Source organism: Salvia hispanica, chromosome 1, assembly GCF_023119035.1.
Source record: "Salvia hispanica cultivar TCC Black 2014 chromosome 1, UniMelb_Shisp_WGS_1.0, whole genome shotgun sequence".
NCBI classification, from domain to species: domain Eukaryota; kingdom Viridiplantae; phylum Streptophyta; class Magnoliopsida; order Lamiales; family Lamiaceae; genus Salvia; species Salvia hispanica.
The window spans coordinates 18,902,048-18,917,904 of NC_062965.1; the positions used below are offsets into that span (position 1 = coordinate 18,902,048).

At 33.7% G+C, this 15,857-nt stretch overlaps 3 protein-coding genes across 5 annotated transcripts; 2 read left to right on the plus strand and 1 right to left on the minus strand.

Moving 5' to 3' along the window:
- Window positions 1–1,632: 1,632 nt before the first annotated feature.
- Window positions 1,633–2,130, minus strand: LOC125204205 (protein GRIM REAPER-like). Its single transcript, XM_048102788.1, has one exon. The coding sequence runs from the start codon at window positions 2,116–2,118 to the stop codon at window positions 1,642–1,644; it is 477 nt and encodes a 158-aa protein (XP_047958745.1). The 5' UTR covers window positions 2,119–2,130; the 3' UTR covers window positions 1,633–1,641.
- Window positions 2,131–6,496: 4,366 nt separating this feature from the next.
- Window positions 6,497–8,541, plus strand: LOC125210001 (eukaryotic translation initiation factor 6-2-like). The gene is made up of 8 exons (XM_048109581.1): window positions 6,497–6,636; window positions 6,947–7,000; window positions 7,073–7,169; window positions 7,246–7,331; window positions 7,421–7,465; window positions 7,729–7,859; window positions 7,976–8,086; window positions 8,159–8,541. The coding sequence occupies exons 2-8, from the start codon at window positions 6,991–6,993 to the stop codon at window positions 8,414–8,416; spliced, it is 738 nt and encodes a 245-aa protein (XP_047965538.1). The 5' UTR covers window positions 6,497–6,636; window positions 6,947–6,990; the 3' UTR covers window positions 8,417–8,541.
- A 429-nt stretch (window positions 8,542–8,970) lies between these two features.
- LOC125218740 (AP-5 complex subunit zeta-1) lies at window positions 8,971–15,625 on the plus strand. Of its 3 annotated transcripts, none has more exons than XM_048120518.1 (16): window positions 8,982–9,266; window positions 9,364–9,504; window positions 9,950–10,041; window positions 10,874–10,970; window positions 11,633–11,676; window positions 11,769–11,857; window positions 12,353–12,444; window positions 12,517–12,663; window positions 12,893–13,040; window positions 13,175–13,251; window positions 13,586–13,657; window positions 14,114–14,161; window positions 14,249–14,376; window positions 14,437–14,626; window positions 14,729–14,936; window positions 15,255–15,625. In XM_048120518.1, exons 1-16 carry the CDS (start codon window positions 9,165–9,167, stop codon window positions 15,302–15,304), a joined length of 1,725 nt encoding a protein of 574 aa, XP_047976475.1. In that variant the 5' UTR covers window positions 8,982–9,164; the 3' UTR covers window positions 15,305–15,625. The 3 variants fall into 3 exon arrangements, with proteins under 3 accessions (XP_047976625.1, XP_047976475.1, XP_047976553.1); XM_048120596.1 differs by having other exon boundaries at window positions 8,986–9,266; window positions 14,470–14,626; XM_048120668.1 differs by lacking the exon at window positions 15,255–15,625 and having other exon boundaries at window positions 8,971–9,266; window positions 14,708–14,846.
- The last annotated feature ends 232 nt before the right edge of the window (window positions 15,626–15,857 follow it).

Consider the following 15,857-nt stretch of genomic DNA (forward strand, 5'->3'; position numbering starts at 1 on the left):
CTCGGCCATAGTATCACATGAAATAAATGCATTCTCGATGCCACGTCATCAACAATAAATTCTAGGGCTCAAAAATTAGGGTTCTAAAACCCGGGATGTTACACAATCAAAATTGCGTACACTTTTTTTTTGTCCGTCCTACCAGATTATACACATTCTAATTTAAGAAATGTTTTTTTCTCAATTGAGATTTGAGATGAGACTCATTCTCAACTAACATTATTTTAATTATTGTTATTTTTAATCTTTTTTATACTTTAGCTATTATGCATTAAAATGCTTACTCAATCAAAATTGCGTATTATCGTGGGATAGATGAAGTATGCATGTATCATGTTGTGACAATTTAGATTCATTTTCCTATATTTTGTTACATCTACCCCCTTCGTTTTGTAGTAGTATAATCATTGTGTTATTTTGATACGTTCTATAATAGTGAAAGTCAATTTCTAGCAGAAGGCAATACATTTTTTCTCTCTTAATTTATTCTCTCTTACTTTGTTCTCCCTTCATCTCTCTACATTTTCATTTCTTACTTTATTCTCTGTTTACTTAACTCATTTAACATATTTTTTTAAATCATATGCTGAAAAGAAATGTCTTCACGAATATGGAACGGATGAGTACTATTTAATTGAAGCCATTCACATTTTATTATAAAACTAATACTCCATTTGTCTCATTAAAAATTGAACGTTTTAATTTATAGGTTATCCCATTAAAAATGAAACATTTCCTTAACTAGAAACAACTCTATCTTTACTTTTTCATCTCTCTTACTTTACTCTCTCTTCATTAACACATAAAACAATACTACATAAAATCTCGTGTGAATTTCTAAATATTACATATTTAATGGGACAAAGGGAGTATTATTATACTATAAAATGGATCACATATTTATATATCTTTTTCACTTACTTTCCTTTATACTCCAGTTCTTAAATTTCAGGGCAAATTTAAATAGAACTACTAATAACGGACCTAGGAAGTAATTCTTACTTTCTTAGATATGCATACATATATTCGGTAACGAGATAGAAAGTTGAACTTGGGGAATTTAACATAATGAATTGTGGAAATTTTGGAATTTATGTCTAATAGCACATTTATATAGCACCGTTAAAGTGTATTGGAGTATGTGTTTTTGGGCTCCACAATTTCCAAAGACTACTCGGTCCAAAACCTCATGCCCTCAAGTACATGACAATAATTCAACCATCAAACTCTTAACAATTTAGTCCAATATGATGACATGAAGCTCTTACAATTAAATAAGGATAATTCTTTTATATGTTGCTCATATTTTATTCATCATAGCCCTTTATTATAAAAACAACATTAATAAAAAACTAGTCTTTGAAAATTTTGATTCTAACATTCGTGGTTGCTGATGCATTTTATTAGCGTGGACAGTAATTAGGAGTATAAATTTTCGCACTTCTCTCTTAATGGTTATATTTTTCTTCGACGACTAACAAAAAAGCAAATCTTACGCTATAACAGTTAATTATCATGCATAAAGAAATAAAAAGAGAATTAATAATATAGTATCACACTAGCTAAATCAATACTAATTTATACTATAATTTTATTACATATCAAAGGAATCCCCCCCCCCCAAAAAAAAAACTCTCTCTTTTATGCATAACCGCAATAACCGAAGTCACACTTGACTCCAAGAGGGCATTTCCTGCCGCAGTTGCCGCAATTCGCGGCGTTTCCCAACACATTCGTGCAAACGCCGCCGCAGCACCGCTCCGCGAAGCGGCACTTGTGGCCACAGACGCCGCAGTTGTTGTGGTCGCCGAGCACGTTGCGGCAGTGCTTCTTGCAGCAGTAGAGGAGGCACGTGCCGTTGTTCGCCCACATCCCGTTGCATGTCGCGACGCTGTGGTGGCTCGCTGCAGTCGCGGCGCCACAGCTCACGCCTTTTTTTACTGCAGAGGCCAAGAACCGGTTGGTTCTTGACCTGGCTGCGTTGGTGGTGGGGATAGGGGAGTCGAGGAGGTAGTATTCCCCCTCGATTTCCCCGTCTTCGAAGGATAAGGAGGCTTGGAAGAGTGGTAGGGAGAGGAGGAGTGAGAAGATGGTGAGGAGGGTTAGGGTTTTGGCCATTGTCTCTCTAGCATGGAGAGGTTGGTTGAGTATGAATTTAAGGGTTGTTTGTGGGGATTTAAATAGCTTCTTTTTTTGTGAGAGTTTGAGGATAAATAATTGTTATAGCATAATATATTTGTAGATGTTGTTATTTTTATAATACTCGATAATCTTGTAGACTCGAATCCAAGACATTTGATATCGACTCAACGTAATTCTATCTTTTATGTTTTGATTTTTTGATTGGTGGTGAATTGACTTATCAACTAGCTAGGTTATCTTATGCCTAATATTTTCAAATTAATTAGGAGTATATGATAAGTTGTTATTATTATAATTAAGAGGTTATTTGGAGGATTGGACGCAACAAAAAAAAATGCTGCTATAAGTTTCCATTAGATCTATATTTTATAATTATATATGTGAATGCTGATTATATTAATATAAAATTATATTTTACTTTTTTTGTTCTTTATTTCTTCTTCATGCAATTTCAGCCTTTTGTAACCCTTCAACATCTGACAATTTAATTTCCATTGGCATCAACCAAGTTAGGCCTGACGATCGTGACAAAAGAACCACATGAAAAGAATAATATAGTTATTTGAAATTGATATCATAATTGGATAAGTAGACATGTTTTTAGTTAATTAATCAGAATTGCTAATGACTTAATTAAATTAATCATGGCTTGATTAACACTCCCCGGACCTTGTTGAGTGCACGAAAAAAAGGACCCCATTATTCTGCCGGATGAACCGAATTAGGCATTTGATCCTCCAAATTTATTTTATCAAATTCCCTAAATAAATAAACAGAAATATTAATAAGGACAACTCTTGCGTGGGAAATAGGACTGCTTCATAGTTTTAAAAATAAGAGAATGAATCGTAAAAGCTATTGATCCATGGTTTAATCGATCGAATGGATCTGATCGTTCAAATGACCAAGACTGAAATATTATGGAAAATATACATATCTATAATTAAATGGATATTTATAAAAATATTAGTATACAATAATTTTTCGAATTTTAAACATAAAAAGGCTGTTTTCCTTTATTTCTTCAATATGGGATACTTTCTCATTTCCCAAAGCTTTAATGAAGTGGATAGCTTTGAACATTAATTGTTTATACATTCATCCAAATCGACTTTGAACAAACAAACACACTAAATCTATGATTTACAAATGTATAGAATTCAAATCTATATGAATTATTATCTTTTCTATTCCTCAATTTTGTATCTAACATATGGTCTATTTTAACTATTTCAATAAAATCTATCTTTTATTTATGAACCCTAACAAATATTTATCGATCGCAACAAACTTGGAGCTTAAACATTACTAGTACTATAAAATAATCAATCCTGGTGATAATTGTTTTTAAATATTTCACGTTATATTTCGACAAATGCAGATTAAATTAATTATCATGAAATTGAACTAACACACTAAATTGTGCAGTTGAATATTTATATTACATTTTGTTAAAAAAAATTATCGTAAAACAGGACGGGGACACAATATGATACAACATGGCCGACCGTCCAATACTAACAAAAATTATTAACATACCTATCGTAATGTTCTAAGTTGACTCTCTACCAACCTATATAGCCTAAATAAAATTACTATTTTAATCAAAATAAATATTCCACTAAATATTTGTTCCTTTTCGTATCCGAATCAGAAGGAAAGAAATTCTCAAGAAGTGAAAAAATTATTGATTGTCTTGGAATCATGAAAATTTAAATGCACAAAAAATTTGGTATTGGATGGTTTTGTTGTGCTCTAAACATAATACGGTGTTTGAAAAATAAGAAAATAAAATATGTAGGTCGACTTTTGGCATTATTATGTCGTGAGCAAATGAATTGATCATAAATTGAATTTAAGTGTTTGATTATTTTTTGTTTAAAAATGATAAGAATTCTAGAATTAATGGAAGTAGTGCATTCTTTTAGAATTACCACCATTCTATATTTCCCCCTACTTTTATTTTTTTCAATTTTAGAATTCTTATTTATTTACATATTCAATATATTTTTTTTAAAGGCAACCTATAATAATTAGAACAATAATAATAATTAATATTTTATGAAGTAAATTTTAATGTATTTTTATTATTATAGACCATATTTTGTTGTAGCTTATTATTATTATTATTATTATTATTATTATTATTATTATTATTATTATTATTATTATTATTGTACTTTTATGGAGTACAATCTTGTACTTATATTCCAAAAAAATGTTTGGACATGTTAATGAAATCTCATAGCACATATGTTTAACAATACCAAGTAAATCTGATTGAGCAATTGGGCTGAGCTATGATACTTATGAAATAGGCGCTATTTGGGCCTTTTTCAAAACACCTAGTCCCAATACAACCTATCCCTCTTGAGCCCACCTCAAAACGAGTTAATAATATTTCTACTCACATATTTTATGTTCTGTAATAAAAACATAGTACTATAATTTGTGAACTTAATAAAGAACCCCCAATGATATACATTATGAAATATGAATTGCATTGACATGTGTTAGCCTATGTATAGAAAGCAATCATGCTATCCACTTAGTGCAAGCTCAACTTCTCAGATCAAGATGCGATGCATGAGAACGTTATCACCACAGCTATAATAAAAGCTATAATAAAAGATCTGTCACGTCATAATACTAGTTGGAAGGAAGTTCTCATTGGCAATGGGCGTGCTCAACACGCACACAAAGCGTGATATAATTACAACAACATTCACTAGAGGAGTTTTATGTGTGGCATCATTTCTAGATCCTTCTCTTGTTAGCTACATATATATCAGATTAAGCATGATATAATTATCGAAAAACAAATCATGAACAACATAGTACACTCTCTCTAATGCTTTACAATATTGCTTTGCAAACTTTCCTATTATGGCTTTTGTTGTATTTCCTTTAAAATGTGTACCGTTATTCAACTGTTTTACATGATAAGTACTCCCTTCGTCCCAAAATAAGCGAGTCATATTCACTTTTCGGATGTTCCCTCTATAAGTGAGTTATTTCTCTATTTAGCAAAAAATCTTATCTCTTACTCCCTTAGTCCGGCATTAGGAGTACTTTTTTTCTCCACCTACTTTATTCTCTATTTACTTCTCTACTTTTATCTCTCTCATACTTTACTTTTTCTACTTTAACTCTTTAAATATTAATTTCTTAAATCTCGTGCCCAAAAGAAGTGCTTCACTTATCCTGGGACGGAGGGAGTAACAAACACCATTGCATTAGAAGAGGATTGGAAACACATTTTTTCTAAAACCAATACGATTTACAAAACCATTATGTTGTTGAGACGTATTTTTCATACTGATCTTGTTCTGATTTACAAAATTATTAAACCACTTTCCTATTCAATTTTAGAATTTAATTATGTTTTGTTCGAGTTAGTCATTAGTATTCTCTCCGTTCTTGTCAGGGCTGTCAAATCGTGCGGGTTGAGTCGTTATCGTGTCAATCCATTGTCGACCCAACCCAATCGTGTCCCAACTCAACCTAACCCAAAATCATCGGGTTCTTATCGTGTCTCAACCCAACGGGTTCGTGCGTGTTATTGTGTACCTAAAAAAAGTTTAACTCTCTGTTAATGATAGTAAGTTAGCTTCACATGATGTTATTATATGATTTAAACATGATATTACACGATAAAATAAATAAATACCAAATTAAAATAATTATTTTCTTAATCAAAATAATAAAATTAAAGTATTGTAATATTAAATCTATATAATAAAATTAAATAATTAAAAAAAATAATTTTAAATAAAATCTAAGCATAATATTTTCTTGATAATCATAAAAAATTAATTAATATTTCTTAATTAATAAAATTAAAGTATAATATTTTTAATCAACAAAAATAACTAAAAATTAAAGTTTAATAATTTTTTAATTAATAAAAAATAATTATTTTTTTCTTCACGTGTAACCCAAACACGATCAGACCCAACCCGTTATCTTCGTGTTCTTATTGGGTCGACCCAATAATGACCCAAATCTTGAACGTGCGTGTTCGTGTCGTGTTAATTTCGTGCGGGTCCGTATCATGTTATTATGTTGTATCAAAAATTGTCCGTCCTAGTTCCAGTTAATATGACCTGTTTCATTTTTTGCACGTATTTAGGAAATCATAATGAATGTTATTGTCGAGTCAAAATATGTCGATTATTTATGCATAAAATAACGTCGCTTTAGTTAAAAATTACTACCAATTTTTCAAATATTTTTTAAATTTGTGATATAAACCAGATGTTTAATTTTTTCCAAAGACAATTGATTGGGTTTTCACTGAAACTAAATCATTAGCCCAGAAACAAGCCCAGAATATTTAAAGCCTAAAAGAAAAATTAAATAAAATTATAAAATCTTGACCTAAAATTCTTCTTCACCTCCCCCATCTCCAAGCTTCTGCTTCCGGCTAGGAACCGCACCGCCGCTTTTTATCTTCTTCTTGAGATTAATCGCTTATTCTTCTACTTAATTAAGGTATTTCTGTCCCCTTCTATGTTTATCTAAGCAACATTTTCAAAAATTAGAAAGGTGTATGTGTTTGAAACAGTAGTATTGCAACTATTCGATTCTAATGTTGGATTGATCTTGCAGTGCAATTTGAGTAGTTAATTTAATTTCTATATAGCGGCGATTGTACAATCCTAGCTGGAATTTAGTAGTATTTGGGATTTAGGGTTTTAGGGTTTTAGGTTTAGTGTCTCTCATAGTTGTATTCAGCTTTAAGTTGCGGTTTATTTTGTAGTGGAGATTTTTATTCGGTTTTTATCTATTGTTTGATGTGCAGATTTGAACGTTTGTTGTTCATCGTCCAGCTCCTTATCCTTTACTATGGCAACAAGTGAGTATTTTTGGTTGGTTAAACACGAGTATTAGAGAATAGAGTCATTGTTAATTTTGTTTGGATTCACAGGATTGCAATACGAGAATAACTGTGAGATTGGGGTTTTCTCCAAGCTTACCAATGCCTACTGTCTGGTTGCGATTGGGGGTTCGGAGAACTTCTACAGGTATCATACGAGTAACGGCTTTTGGCAGTGGTTATGTATTTATTTCGTTAGTGTAATACTTGGTGTTTGGTGGCAGCACATTTGAGGCTGAGTTGGCTGATGTGATTCCTGTGGTGAAAGCCTCGGTTGCGGGTACCAGAATTATTGGACGTCTATGTGCAGGTCGGCGTTTGGTTGTGTTTTGTTTATTGACTCCTTGAATTAGTCACACTACTTATTGACTTACACGAATAAATTTACTATGTGTGCAGGAAATAAGAATGGTTTGCTTTTGCCTCACAATACTACTGATCAAGGTGATCCCAAAACTTAATAGTAGTAATAATTTAGAGTTATAGCTGTATTAGGATTGTGAAAGGATTGTTTTGGATGCTGCAACTGCTGGAAGCCCTAGTTGTGCAGCTCACATTAAGCGTTTTTATTCATATATTGTTGTGTCATTGTGTTGCAAAATTCTGATTATTTCTCTATGATGTGGTCTTCTTTTGCGAATAAGAATATTACTTGATTATCTGATTTTCGTAGACCTGATGTTGTTACTGTGTTGTGCTTATAATAGAGCTTCAGCACTTAAGGAACAGTCTCCCTGATTCCGTTGTTGTTCAGCGAATTGAGGAGAGATTATCTGCCCTAGGTAACTGCATTTCCTGCAATGATCACGTTGCTCTTTCGCATCCTGACCTCGACAAGGTAAACATTCTAAGGAACTGCAAAGTTTTTAGCTCCTGCTTAGTATTGAATACGGTGCCAATCATTAGTCTTGATGCAATTCAAGAAAGTTACTGATGTTCAATAATATCTGTTAGGAAACTGAGGAATTGATCGCAGATGTGCTTGGTGTGGAGGTTTTCCGTCAGACTGTAGCCGGCAATATTCTTGTCGGGAGTTATTGTACCTTTTCCAACAGAGGTGGCCTGGTAAGACTTCAATTCTTTTTTGAAGAGGATCTGGATCATTTTTCTTTGTTACAAATTTGTTCGTTTTGACAGGTCCATCCTCATACATCCATTGAAGATCTAGATGAGCTCTCGACACTCCTCCAAGTTCCTTTGGTCGCTGGGACTGTGAACCGTGGTAGCGACGTGATAGCTGCTGGCCTGACAGTGAATGACTGGACGGCTTTCTGTGGGTCAGACACCACAGCGACCGAGTTGTCTGTTATCGAGAGTGTGTTTAAGCTGAGGGACTCTAAACCTAGTGCGCTGGTCGATGAAATGAGGAAATCTTTGATCGATACCTATGTGTGAAACACATAATTTGCTTTTGTACCAAGCGGTATGACCAGATTTTGTTAGTGTTTGAATTTGACAAACTTCTTTTCTTTGTTGTGATACGATATTATCCATCAATATATATCAGTTGTTTTTTGTCCCATGTCAGTTTACAAAGTTGTGGCGTTTTGAGTAGGCAATGAATCCCTATTTATTGATTGCAAGAAAATGTTTTATCTATTGATTTGGTAAAAAATTGAAAGTATATAAAATAATTTGAAGAGTCTGTGTCATATTTCCAACTAGTATATGTCATGGATTTTAATTATATGGAGTAGATAAGATGGTATTATGTGTAAATAATGAAAATGATAATATGTTTTAAATTGTATGGAATAAAAATCAAATAAAATGTATAAAAATATACTAATTGAAATAAGAAATTTGTAGAAAAACATGTGCACAGTCCAAATAGAACGTCAAAATCAGACAGAATAAAGGACATAATGCTAAAATAACTATCATCACATATGGTGATTAAATAAATCTCACAATTTTAGAAATGATAGTAGATTATAGTTTTACGTTGAAATATGAAAATGCTAAATGTTTTAAATTTTATGAAAAAATGGAGCAGTTGAATTTCACGGAATAACAAAAACATGTAAACTGAAGAAAGAACAGTGAAGATCACTGATTCACTTCGAAGATTGAAGATTTCACCAGCGCGCCTCGATTGATATAATCGAGCAAGGTAATCGCAATTTCAGCTTCACTGGAAAAAATGGGGGATAAAGATAAAGAATGGGAATCTCATCTCCGATCCCTCTCTTCCGCCGCCAGAGATTCCGCCGACCCCGCCGCCGATCCTTCCCTTCTTAATTCGGTTGAATTTCGTATCACAATTTCTACATTTTTGCTGTGCCTATGCAATTTTGGTGATCTTCTTCCTGATTTGCTGATCTCCTATGTGGATTGTATAGGTCAAGAGTCTCTATGAGCTCTGCAAAGGCGAGAAATCGGACGAGCTGGTAGCTAGGGTTTATCCACTGCTCAATAAGATATTTCATCGCTGTGTTGCTTCAATTTCGCAGACTCAAGCCTCCAGCGGCCTCCTTTTGCTGGTACATGTCCTTTTTTGTGTTATCGCCGCTGTTTCTCAAGATGTATAATCATATTCCTAACTGTTTGTTACCGATAAAGCCATGTCAATAGTTCGTCCTCAAATTCTTTAGTTATTTGAATTTTTTATGGTCGGGTCAATCTCATAATTTGGATGAGGTATTTGGAGGATATTGATGTTATCCTTGTCACGATGTTGCTAGAAGAGACTCCTGACTAAACAATTTGTTGTAACTTTAGGCTTATCGCTCTGGAATTTCCTATACTTTTTCATCTAAATACATATTGTATGTTTGTATAGAATTTCATAGACATTTCAAGTTTTCAACTTTAGATAAGGTGTTTCTAATATCAGCATGCCAGTACTCATAGTGTTCAGGTCCTTTTTGGTTTATACATGCCTGCTGTAGTGGTTTTCTCATTGTTTGGTTACTCTTTTGTCATCAGGCAATTCTACAATTTTTTCTTGATTTTGGAGATATAGTTTTACTCGATGCTGAACCTAGTCTGAGGACATTTTTCCGCTCGTGTTTGAGCCGGTAAGCAAATTAATTTCTCTCCTATAAGGTTAAGATAGAGTTGGGAGAGTGGCAGCATATGCATTGACCAATTTATTTTGTCGAGTTGTATGCTTTGGTAATTAAAAGTCCAGTCTCAAATAAATACAAAAGATTAATAATGCCAATTGCAAGTATGAACAGTGCAGTAAGTTACTTATGGTTTCACTTAGGATCATTGTTGTTTGTGAACTTTGATTAATCAATAAACATGATTACTTACAGTAGGTTTTTTTTAATCCTCACATTGAGGGATTGAGCAAATTTCAGTTTATCTCAAGCAACTAACAATCAAATGAGTCCTATGGGTCTCATTAATGAAAAAAAGGTGAACCCATCCTTATGGGAGCTAATCGTTCAGCACTATGCTGGTCTCTTTGACTGGGAAGGGATTCAAGTGGTATGAAACAGGGTTAAGCTTTAAGTTTCTTAGTGGGTGTCAAATCATAACAAGCTTAAAAAGCCTACACCATATCAGATTTAACTATGACTGGATTTGTATTGCTTGGATTAAGGAGTATCTATATTTTAGGCTTGACTAGTAGTATCTTCTTTAGCAATAAAATTTGTTTGTTTCTTATAAACAAATAAAATAAAAAAGTGAAATGAGGGCGCTTCAAAGTTTTGTTTTTTTGGCTAAGTTTTGCAATTGCTTTTGTGGCTAAGTTGAAGCTAAAAGAAAGTAAGTTATCTTTCCTCTATCAATTTTCTAAGCTTATGTATTCTCACAGTCATTATCTTATGCCCTCACATAGATCTCAAATCATTAATTTGATTTTCATTATACTCCTATCCATTTTAATTTTTGGTGCAGTGAGTTTGCAGACCCTGTTGTTGCAGAAGCATCACTTGCATTTCTGAGCTCAAACAAAACAAAACTTCTGAAGGCTTTCCCTACATTATTTCCGCAGGTATAATTTGGATAATTCTTATAACTGGAACTATCGCAACTCGTACGATAAATTTGACATCAATGCTCAGTCCCATCACCCATGATAAGTGCAAAAAAAATAAAAAAATAATTAAAGGTACCAGCAGCTGAGGATTCGTCCAATCCAATGATTTTTCTCTTCTTAGACACTTATTGATTGGATTTATAAAACCTTTACACTGGGGAACTGAAAAACTCCCGGAATAGATTTTTGAAGAACATTTCTGATTAACTCTATAAGACTTATGCCCAAAAAGCTCTGTTCGTATTTATGAATGGGCAACCATTTGGTGGCATGGAACGTCAATTATTTTTTAGAGTGGTATTGTACAACTGAGTTTCTGAAAAATGTCAATTAGTTATTATATTGATGTACATTATGGGCATTGTAACTCATGTCAGCTCTTATGCTATACTTTGTTGTTAGAAGTTCAGTGGCATAGAGATTCAACACATTGTTTTGGTTTCTGTGTGAACAGCCAGAAATTGAGATTTATCTCCTATATATGTATTATACTGTTAAGCACATAATAGTCTAAAATATAAACATTGGCTTATGAATTGAACTCTTTCACATTCTTTTCTCCCCCCTTAAAGTTTGTCTCAATTGCTTATGTATGTCAATTATATTGAAAATTGCAGTTCTTCCCTTTAATGCTGAAACTGATTGCATGGAATGGAGAGAAGTAAGTCTCATACTGTGTTATTGTCTTCTGAATATTGAATTTTGATTGTTATTTTCTGGTTAGCCCATTTATATTGCACCTTTGTCACGCAGATTAAAAAACTTATTCCTGAGTATTTTCTCTGGATTTATCTCTCCTGGGTCGTTCATTCCCCTGTTTCCGGCCCTTGTAGACTTACCTAGTAAGTACATTTATCTTGACTTTATGCTTTCTTTTCTGATGCTTTCCAGTTCCCTTGTACTTTGAAACTTAGAGGGCTTACTTTAGCATCTTACAATATATGTGTGTGTGTATTAGTGTACATATATTGTTTAAGAATGATAACAAGTTTCAAACCATATATTTAATGTTTATATTGCTTTACAATGAAACATATCCCTCTGTTTCCTGTTAAAGTCACCAATACTAAATGGGTTGGCATAGTAAGGATGCCTGTAATGATTCTCATGCAAAAAAATGTAGTAGCTGACAAGAAGAAGGGGAAATCTTTGACAACTTGTTTTATTGTTACATTCTTTTTAATGTACTGACATTGGTTGATACTGAATCATGTGTGGATTCATATAAGTGAATAAGTGACTGAGACCTATATTATTGCTCTCACGTCACTACTATTTTCAATAATTTGCTTTTTATGTTTCTAGACCGTGACACCTTTTCTCTATGTTTTAACTAGTATTGGTTGTGGCATTGGAAAAGGTGGAAAGAAGTTCAGGGTCACTTGTGGGAAGCAGCATAGCTTCAATTCAGAAAAGTGCTGCACCTGAGGTGTGTAAGAATTAATGACAGTGAACATTTATGTTTTATTTTGTAACTGATAGTTATTCCCATATGAAACAGATGCTGCTTGCTCTCATGGATGAGGCATATACTGGCTCAATGATAGGAGATGGAGGTGCAGATTCTGAATCTGAAGATAGTGCTCCTATGGCTGCAGCTGACCCTATCTTTCTTGATCTCCTCAAGGATGAGAATGAGGGCCTTGCTGTATGGTACTTTCTGTAATGGGTAGAATTAATATTGCATTTCTTCCCCCCCTTTCTTCATCGAACTCGGCATCCTTTTTTTTAACTCCTTCCTCTACTTCATTTTATCCCCATCCACCATTTTAGATGAAATTGGCAATTGAGGAAGAAATAAAATCCAGTATTAGGGAATATGCTTACTGTCAGGCATACTAAAAGAAATCTACCTTGTTCTCTCTCTGATGTTTCAGGAACGTCATTGGACCTCTCCCGCTATGGCATCAGCTTTGCAGGCAGTAATAAGTACCCCTTTGTCCAATAGACTGAAAGAAGCACTGAAAATAGCTCCACAGCTTCTAGATTCCTATTTCAAACTAGCAGTTTACGATGCTAACGATTGTACGTATATAGATTGCTTTTTCTTTATTATATCTTTATCAAAATATGATTTATTGAATTAAGCTCGTAAGTACATCTGGGCAGAGTGGTTTTCTTGGACTCTGATGTTGGTTTCTAACTAATCTGTATGCCAGCGTTAATATGTGCTCTGATTCCTTTGATTATGGCGAGATATTCAACCTTATTTCCAGACAAAATGTTTTGCTATGAGGTAATTTTTTTTCTTTTTTCTTCACCATATTGGCATCCTTATCGCATCAATCTGTATGAAGTAAAATTATATTTTCTCTCAATTTTATATTCCATGTAATACTACCATGTTATATAAACAATAATAGCATTTTATCAGCCTCACTTATGATGTTTCCCTCTTTTCGTTTACCCCTTTTTTTGGCCTCGTCCCCTACATCCATTGTGGCACCACCTCCCCAATACATGTTTATGAACATAATACAGATTTTAAACATAATACAGATTTTAATGAATACTCCAGTGATGAAAGTGTTATTTAATGAATGGTATGACTTGTCTTATGTACAATGCAGGTACAGAAGAGGCTCTTAGAATTTATGCTTTCTGCCTTTCATCGATCTCCTCATTTCATTGCACTTCTTAAGGTAATTTCTTACATTATCTATTTTGAAAATTAGACCATATAAAATCAAGCAATAAGTTCAAGTTCAAGTTCATTTATAAGAAAGTAGATAAGTTGGATGCTGCTTATTAAATTTTGATATCGCTACTTTTTATTGATTGATGGCACCACATTAAGTCACTTCCTATTCACCACCTACTTCCACAAATAGTGCTTAATCCTGTAACTTTTCCCCCCAAAGTATGATTAGAATTAGCTTTATTTGGACACTAAACATTCTTAAACCACTAGTGGAAAATGCTTCTTTTTCAATTTGAAAGAGAAGCCAGCATATTTCATAGCAGACTATTCCTAAAAGAAATCAATGCTTGCACTAACATGGTAAATGTCAAGAAGTTTGGGTAATTTCGTTTCTTATTAAAATTGTGCATCAAATTGTTTTTGACTCGTGTGAGACGTTAATTTGTAAAAAATGCAGAAGCCTATCGTGGACAGGCTTGGGGAAGCTTTTGACAATCCTGGAAAGGTCTGAAGAGCATGCTCATTTCTCTTACGAACGTACAAATATTCTCACTTTTCTGTTTCATCAAACTCCCCTCTTATTCTTGTACAGACTGAGTTAGGATTACAGCTCTGTTGGGCCATTGGGGAGTATGGAGGCGGTGGTGAATCTCACAAAGATGCAGCTCGTGAACTATTTGAGAGTTTGGAATTACTTTTATATGAAAATCTATCAGCAAGGTATGTATCATATTCATAGATAATCGCATGATATGGATGGTCTCACATTTATCCCGATAGGCTGATACTCATATTGTCCTCGATTTTGGGAAGTCGCCTGGGGTTAGGTGAAGCAGCGCATGGTTCAGGGAGCTCTAGTTTCAGAAAATCTTCCCAGTCAAGGCTTCTATGTTTTGTCGTGACTGCCATAGCAAAACTTGCCACTTATCACCGAGAATTACTTCCAAGGGCCCGTGTATCTTTAGCAAAGGTCAAAACCGTGAACGCTGGTCATTTTATTTCGTTGCCACACTTGTTTATGTTTGCCTCTTAAATAAACCTGATTTGTTAGTGATTTGGCACATATCTGCAGGTTGCACGCTCTCGACTTTCAGATGCGAGGGTGTGGAAGCGCGCCCAGGATTATTTGGGTTTAATGAACGAGCCTGCAATATGTTTATCGGTCTTGGGCCCTTCTACGTCGGGCAAATTAACACAACACCCAGGCACCATAAACTGGAATGAAGGCCATAAGAAAATGATAGCTCATATTCCATTCTACATCCTAGGTGGTCAAGAAGGTAAGCATTCATATTCAAAATGACTACTTAAGTAACTATCACAGTTGCTCCCTTTCATATTCTAATGCAAAATTGGTAAAATAGGAAGATAGATGGATAGAAGAAGTGGCTGAAGTAGTGAAAATAAAACTCACTTTCTAAGTTGCTAAAAATAGAAGATGAACGACCAAAAATGGAAAAAACGTGACTATTGGTTGTGGACGTGAATATTATCAAACTTATATTATGACTAAACGTCTATTAATATCCTTTACAACATAGTTTTGCATTTCCATGCATATCGTGTTAACTGACGAATGTACTAATTTCTTGTGGCAGGTCCCCCTCCCCACGACTTCTCGATTCTGGACGTTCTTCCGACAGAATAGCCTTCGTTCCCGTTCCAGTACCACCTCCATGTTCTGAATTAGTAGAGATCACAATACAGATGCAAACAATGATGGAGCCAGCGTAGGCCAAGCCGCCGCCCCATCTGGTGCCGGAGTGAGGTCGGGCGGAGAAGTGATGTAGCTAAAATAGAGGTTTTGGGAGTTTCGGCCATTTTTGGATCGATGGAGAAAGAAAAAAGAGAATTAATACTAATTCTTTATCTTTTACAGTATTAGAGCAGCATATATACATGTGAATGACTTCTGCTATTATATTATTGTTCATAATTAATAATTATGAGTACAAATATTTTATTCAAATATGTATTGATAAATTTATGGATTATCATTCAAAAACAATTTTTTCTTGATTACTAGTTAATTTCATAGTGAATTTTTTAATACAATATTAAATCATAATCTTTTATTTTTTCTCAATTGATGATGATCAAAATTAAAATTAATATGATATGACAATAAAATGATATTGTTATATTTTGAGTTTTAATTAAAATATTTCAGCATATTCAAAATGATGTAGTTTGGAAAGATT